The sequence below is a fragment of the Cydia strobilella genome, chromosome 4, assembly GCF_947568885.1.
Source record: "Cydia strobilella chromosome 4, ilCydStro3.1, whole genome shotgun sequence".
Taxonomy (NCBI): Eukaryota; Metazoa; Arthropoda; class Insecta; order Lepidoptera; family Tortricidae; genus Cydia; species Cydia strobilella.
The window spans coordinates 11,448,273-11,455,831 of NC_086044.1; the positions used below are offsets into that span (position 1 = coordinate 11,448,273).

The following is a 7,559-nucleotide window of genomic DNA, read 5'->3' on the forward strand; positions in this document are numbered from 1 at the left end:
TGTGGCAAACAAATAAGTACGTGACAAGTCATGCTTGTTCGTTGCTTGTTTAATTATTGTTGTTTTCTATGAAATTGTGCTTTCTCTTATAAAACATAGTGATGGTTAGCGTTTTGAATTGATAAAATAATGGTGAATTATTCTGTAATCGGCTGTAATAGCCGCTCTGAGCAAAAATATGGGAACACCTTCCTCTTAACGCAATATGTGAGATAACATCGTAAAATTACGTTACACTCAAAGCAATGTAGAATTAAACGATTTCAATAAAAATATCACAATTATTTACGCAACTTAATAAAACATTATTTGTAAAATTATCCGCCCAAATTACGTAGGTTGTTTGTGGTAATCTGTCAGCTACTCAGACGAGTCTGAGGTCAGCCGTTTTTAATCTTCTTCTTAATTTAGCTGCATAACAATCATGTTAGGGATACCAGATGAAAATATCATAATTTTATGGGTAATCTTGACCTCGAAGTTTTTTCGTATTTTATATTCCAAAAAATAAAATATACAATTGTTGTGAAGATTAAATGTGGTGTACATTAATTGGTGTGAATAATGTGATTGTGATTTGTGATTTCATAAAATTAAAACTCATAATACATTTTATTTTACGTTTTATTTACTAAACATGTTTAGATTTGTACCACCTGCGCGAATTATAGGAGGTATTTCATTGTTCATACGCCTAAAAAGAACGGCCCATTGACATTTTATTCAACAATTTTAATACCGTCAAACTTTGCCTCCAGGGTAATCGCCCCAACGTGATATCAAATATTGGGGTAATTTTTACCAATATGGTATCCCCACGTTTATGACGTCATCTATGTCTATCTCTTACGAACGCACGCGGTATCCCCCATTTGACTGAATGAGATGCTCTTAGCCATAGACATAGTATATACAAGTAGTTATAGACGCGCTACCGAGCGACCGGGGGTTTGACCGGGGGTAAGAGAAAGAATATTCATATAAAATTTGGGCAACATAGGATTTTTTCTCTTTCACTCTTATAAATTTCGATATTTCGCCATCGCCTCCTACCTATGATGCCACCAGGTCGGTGATAAGGACAAAGCATGGCACTATTTTCTCTTTCCTCTTATAGGAATCGCAATAAGACTATCAAATAGTGTCAGGCCGGTGCCAGAATATCAAAATATCAGTGTCAGAATATCAGTGCGGTGGAATGAGATAGCAATATCACTTGCTCCCTCTAACGCATAAATACATCCCTTGGACTGGTCTACACTGGGCCATGGTGTACAGGAACCTTAACTCTAGTGAGTATTGTATTCTTTAGGGCCCTCCACACTCGTGAGCGAATCGCGGCGCGAAGCCGCGAACGCGAGTGTGGAGTCTAGTTCGCTAATCAGCGAAATCGGAGCGCGCTTTTGGTGTGTACTCTATAAAATGTTTTTATTTTATGTAATGGCAACTCTTACAAAACCTTGTGTCAGCTGTCATCGCGGGAATTGATTGAATCGTTGAATTATTTACAGACAGACTACTTATATTTTATTGAAACACAAATTTCGTTCCAGGAAATGTGTAAAAAAAATTGAACGTATTTGTTAATTTTTATTTAAAATTAAATTAATTTGTAATATTTAACGATGTTTGAGTGGGCCTATAGTGGTGCTAACAGAGCCGTTCCCCGAAATGTGGGGCCCGAGTGCGCATATTTTTTATCGTATAATAGGCAAATAATTGAAACAATTATAATAACTGCATTGTGCTCATACATTTTAGTAAGTAGCAATAACCCAAACTTGTAACTTAATTAAGCTACGAGTGTTTTTTCTCTTTTAATTTAATTAAAATTACTACCATTCATTAAAGATCTAACTAATGACACTAATGCCTCTGTAACTTAATAAACTTATTTGTATCTATAGATATTGTTGAAAATTTGTAAGGACGTAAAGAAATGTTACTTTAGATAATTGCCTTTTCTAATCCATCATATCCTAGATTGTTAAAACAATATTAAATTGTTTTCTATATTAAAAAAGTATAAATGTTAGAATTTCGATGTTGACTCCCCAACTTTGGTCCTACACATTAGTTATATTCATTTTGAATGACAAAGTACATGTTTAAATATTTCAGGTAAAAACTTATCCAAAACTGGTTTTACCACAAGATGAAACTTATATTAAAAGTGACCGGGGAGGCAAGAGATTGCTTGTCATACTTTTGGCCTTACTATGGGGAATGGAGATTGGATTTAAATTTGCATCTCGCACTGTAATATATTTATTGAATCCATGTCATGTTACAACATTAATGCAAGTAAGTAGGCAGTCAGCCTTCACAATATTCCACTCATGTATGTGATTTTATTATTTCCACAATTCGTAAATGAAATATGCCACCTGAAGTGTAGTATTTTTAAATAACATGAGTCACGACTAAACATTTACTAAATCATTGGAAGACCTTGGTTACAACATACATTAAGTAAGAATAAAAAAAACCGGCCAAGTGCGAGTCGGACTTGCGCACCGAGGGTTCCGTACTTTTTAGGACTTGTTGTTATAGCGGCAACAGAAATACATCATCTGTGAAAATTTCAACTGTCTAGCTATCACGGTTCATGAGATACAGCCTGGTGACAGACAGACAGACGGACAGCGGAGTCTTAGTAATAGGGTCCCGTTTTTACCCTTTGGGTATGGAACCCTAAAAAGAAAACAATCATACTAAAAACTGAACTCTAACAGTTTTTAGTAAAATTATTGATATAGGTAATTAGGTACTAAGGATCATTCTGTTAGTTTTCTGGACTCTGTAAAATAAAAAAGAGATATTCAAACATTAAATAATAATAATTATTATTTAGTTTAAATTCAGTTGAATGTTTGAATGTGGTGCCATAAGCAATAAGTTAAACTGTTTAATACATAGTAATGTTGTAATTTACATTTCAAATTTAATTAGATGAGCTCTAATTATTGGCTTAAATACATAAATACAATGCATGTTTTGCTCATTCCAAAGATTTAAGGAATGTGATATGGGTATCTTCGGGTCAGCGGTTTCCATTTAGGTTAAAACGCTTGGTTTGCATACAAAGCCATTACTCTGTAAGTACCTATTCACAACATTGGGGCTTGTATGGCTTAAATACATTATGATTATATTTGATAAGCACAGATTTGTCATAATAGAATGATTATAACTACTACTGACATCTAAAATGTAACAGGAAATTCGGACCTGGAAATTAATAACAGTTATGGAAGTATTATAAAGCAAAACTCATAATCTTAATGATTTCAGAACAATATTTCTGAATTACTATTTGAAGTATTGTGTTCTATTTTTAGAACAGTCTAAAAATTTAGTTTTGAATTGATAATAAAATACGTTTTTTTTTACAGATATACTTGTTGGCTGCACCACCCAGCAGAACAGTGACTGCAGTCTTTCGCATACACTTAAACTTGTTAAATGGGCCTCTGTTAGCTTTTTTATTTCCTGAAACAGCATCCCGACAGGTAAATATGTGTAACTACTCAAGAGTAATTTATTAAAAACTTATTCATTCCAATTATATTCGTCACTTGCTTATTTTTAGTGTTCTTCTTAGTGTCTGCCAGCAATAGCCCTGCTAATCCTACCAAATTTATAAAAATTAATAATGAATGTGTATCATCATAGATCCCCGCAGAGGCTGCTCTATACTGGATACAACATGGCATGATGTGTGTGATACCATACTATCTATTAAGAATTGGAGGTACGAATTTTTTTCGTTTTCCATATTAATTTTAATTATAAAAATCTTATTGAATAACATTGCGTCAATGATAGATTAATTGAATTAATTTTCAGATTCCAATGATAAATTAATTAAATAAATTTTCAGGTGTGTACAATGTAGAGCCACTTGGTGATTTCAATTGGGCAATTGTTAGTTACTGCCTTAATATGTTGTATCACTTCATAATTCTACAAGCTATAGCAATAGTAAGTATTTTGTATAACATGTAATAGTGAACTTTATTAGAATGTATTGAGGTCTATGGGAAAACCGTAACCTTTGTCGGCTATGGCCGACTGTGGCGGTCAAAGGGTCGAAAAGTGTGAGAGCCGAATAATTTCCCGGCACTGTGTTTCTACAACGTGTAACTATTTATATTGATTTTTAGATAATGTTGATGATGTCCTATCATCCCTCAACAGGCACATCAAGTTCTCAGAAGGGATTTCCATTGGTTACGTCTTCCTCCATCCCAAGCCAGTTGATGTCGATACAGATCTAGAGCATTTTCAAATATAGCATAAGACAGGCCGATCGCTGGAGACATCGCTACTCTCACAGAGTAGCAATACGGTGCCGTGTTGCGTTGTTATTAAAACAGAGACTTTTGCCTCTTGATAGTGTTCTTATAGGTATGTTGTAGTGTAGTGACGATTGGGTTATTTGCAGCCGGCTCAAGTGAACCTGAACCACATGATCTGCCCGGCGCTCTTGGACCCGTTCGAGGGGCCGTGGTACCGCGTGGCCGCCGTGCTTCACCAGGCCGTGCTCTGCCCCCTCCTCTGCAAGGCCTACTGCCTCGTCGCTGACTTCTGCCTCACCAAGTTCCCGCCCACGAAGGTCAAACAACAACTCAAAGAATTACTACAGGACAAAAAGACAGACGACAAAAAAGACTTGTAGGTGCGTGTCAAATTATTTTTGTGGCGTTCTTAAGAAATAGGTACCACGTTGTCGGTTTTCGATAAAGACAATTTCTAACCACTGCAATCATGTCATAATTCTTTAGTAAAAATGCGCGTAAAAAATTACAATTGTAATTTTCAAGTGAAAATTCACACAATGTCATGACATGCACATGACATGTGCATGGCTTGTGCATGACTGTTAGGGGCGAATGGCGAATCGTCTTATTTGCACCTTTTATTAGTCTTGCAACGCTTCAATAACATCCGTCCGTGGTACCTCTTTGCCTGAAAACGACACTTTTATGGCTGTAACCCTTTTCAGGGTAGCTAGAAACTCTGTGAAATTGCCTAATGTAGTACCTAAAGAACAATATTTCATCGCGTCCAATTCGTTTGGGTGATTATTGTTGATAATTAGCTAAATAATGAATAGATCATGATCTCTTATAATAGGAGAGGCCAACGAGTGGGATTGAATGCAAACGACAAGCTATATCGTTGTTCTTGGTGTAGTATTATTCGTAATCAACAGAATAGACGTCGTCATTTTATAAAGCATCGCCTCATCAAGTACCTACGAGTACATTATGCGATAAACGCGTAAAGTTTTTTTGACTAGTTTACAATTTTAATATCGCCGTGTTATTTAGGTACTTACACACAATGTTCTTCATCACTTACGAAGAACAAAAATAAGCCAAATAAGTATTAATAGGGTTAAAATTATAACATAATTATATTCGACCGCGAGTTTGTATATTGTTGACTTAGGGCCACGTGCCACCATCCCACTAACCCGGGGTTAGCCGGTTAAACCGTTAACGCAGTGTCAATAATGATACCTACCCGACTATACCTGGGCAATCAAAAGATTACAAAATTCGAAAAGTGGTAAAGTATGAATATTCTCAAATGATTTTTAAGCCTCAGACCCTAATCTGTTAAACAAAGGCCATTGTTTCTTTTATGCGAGCGGGGAGCTTCTGTTTTGAGCGCGTGTCAAAGCAACAATGTCGCTTATAAAATATATATCGTATTGGCTTAAACTGTTTAAAGGTTCGAATCTATGATCTATGTAGGTAATAATATGAGCGCTCGCCTACATTGAGGTGGTCGATCGTCCTACAAAAAAATTCTCAAGGTAGTAAATTGTAGAGATGCAACGAATAGTGGCTTGGCCGAATACCGAATATTCGGCTAGAAGTTTTACCTAAAATGAATTAAATGAAGTAAATTCGAACGCGCGCGTACGTGCGCTGTGCAAGTTGCAACTTGTATCTCGCATGTAGGCATGTCTTTGATAGAAATTGCGCTTATTCTGCAATCTGCACGCACACGCAGTGCGTATTGAATTGCGGACATTGCGGTGCGTTACTTTTCGTCGTGTGTGTAACATATATTTGTAGCTAGTTTTATCATTTTGACTTTTAAAACTGTTTGTATTTAGTGTTTGTTTACTATAAGTGTATAGTATAGTAGGAATACAAAGACATGGCAACCAAAAGATCGCCCGTGTGGCAGTTTTTTACGTGTTAACGTACTATTCGGTATTCGGCCGAATAGTGAAATTGTGACCGAATAGGCCGGATACCGAATAGTGGCCAAAAAATCGTTGCATCTCTATAGTTATTAGGTAGTCCCTTTACGCCTATAAGTGTGATAAAAATGCTAATAAATAAAATCATCGGTTTAGTACCTGGGATAATTACCTGCACTAATTATCCCTGTGGAGGTAAAACAACTATTCCATGGGGCTACTAGAGTACCTAAAATATATTTCTATTGATTGCTTTTATTAGGTAGTATTAGGCTCGGAAACAAATACCCTGGCAAGCCAGCTTATTTGTCAGTAGAGAACGGTGGCAACTTTGAAAAACTTTTGAATGAGGGATCGATCTCCCATAAAGTTTTTGAATTTCGCGCCTTTTTCTAGTGACAAAGTTGGCTTGCCAGAGTTGTAGATACAAATGACGTGACAAGTTTTCAGTGCAAGTTTATAAAGCGTCGACGTCGAAATAAATTCACCATAGAAATCCTCAGTTATTTTAACATGGAATCAATGGAATGCTTGTCGTTGTATCTCCTACTTAGGACTGTAAAAATCGTGAATGTGCTAGTTTCTTCAACTTGGCCTCTAGTTTTGTAAAGAAGACAATTCACGGACTATAAATCTAGCTTGTTTAGGTAGGTATTATTTTGTTACGTGTTAAAGTTTGAACTGTCAGGTAATGTAAGTCAAATTATACTTAGTAACGTTTTGAACTTATGGGCTCGGACGAAATTAATTGAGTGAGTAGCTATATCTGATTGCTACAGCCATCTGAAATAATATCTGACTCTGTCGGTGTAAATCCATAAACGTAGGTATTATATTTTTATTTAAAAGCAGTCAATCGGATACAACAGATTTGCTTAGTAGGTACCTAAATTGTGTAACAGTATTAAATTACCTAAAATAAGTTTCATTATAGATACATACACGGCGTTCCCATAGCATAGCTCCCGGTCAATCCATAAAAAAATTTGGCCAACGGGCGCAATGAGAACTTTATTTATATAATGTACCTACTCTACCTACCTATTATTTTCATGTCACAATTTTTCTGCACTCTCCTAAGCTTTATAGATTAATAATTTGGATCAAACCCTAAACCAGGGATCAGGGCCAAATGTTCTTGACATGTTTAGACAGGGCGGGGATATTATTGTGGTTGACTGTACACTCGAGTTCCTTTACATCGGAACAAATATCTGGACCCTACCTTGTACAGTCTGAGGTTGTAGAGTCTAGCTAAAGATAGTTGAACCCACAAGTTAACACTATCGTTGCGGCAGTTCATTTAACTGAATTACGAGTTAAATAAAAGTCTTCC

The 7,559-nt window shown here is 36.0% G+C and overlaps 1 protein-coding gene across 1 annotated transcript; it reads left to right on the forward strand.

Annotated features, from left to right (window-relative positions):
- The first annotated feature begins 1,432 nt into the window (after positions 1 to 1,432).
- On the forward strand, positions 1,433 to 4,869 carry LOC134740618 (transmembrane protein 164). The gene is made up of 6 exons (XM_063673150.1): positions 1,433 to 1,760; positions 2,122 to 2,304; positions 3,396 to 3,512; positions 3,676 to 3,754; positions 3,884 to 3,984; positions 4,448 to 4,869. The coding sequence occupies exons 1-6, from the start codon at positions 1,626 to 1,628 to the stop codon at positions 4,679 to 4,681; spliced, it is 849 nt and encodes a 282-aa protein (XP_063529220.1). The 5' UTR covers positions 1,433 to 1,625; the 3' UTR covers positions 4,682 to 4,869.
- Positions 4,870 to 7,559: the final 2,690 nt, after the last annotated feature.

Excerpts from the sequence above, each read along its gene's own strand:
- LOC134740618 (XM_063673150.1), top strand. The coding sequence starts at position 1,626 with ATGTTTGAGTGGGCCTATAGTGGTGCTAACAGAGCCGTTCCCCGAAAT. Across the intron at positions 3,513-3,675 it reads CTGAAACAGCATCCCGACAG|ATCCCCGCAGAGGCTGCTCT; the intron begins GTAAATATGTGT and ends GTATCATCATAG. Across the intron at positions 3,985-4,447 it reads TTCTACAAGCTATAGCAATA|CCGGCTCAAGTGAACCTGAA; the intron begins GTAAGTATTTTG and ends GGTTATTTGCAG.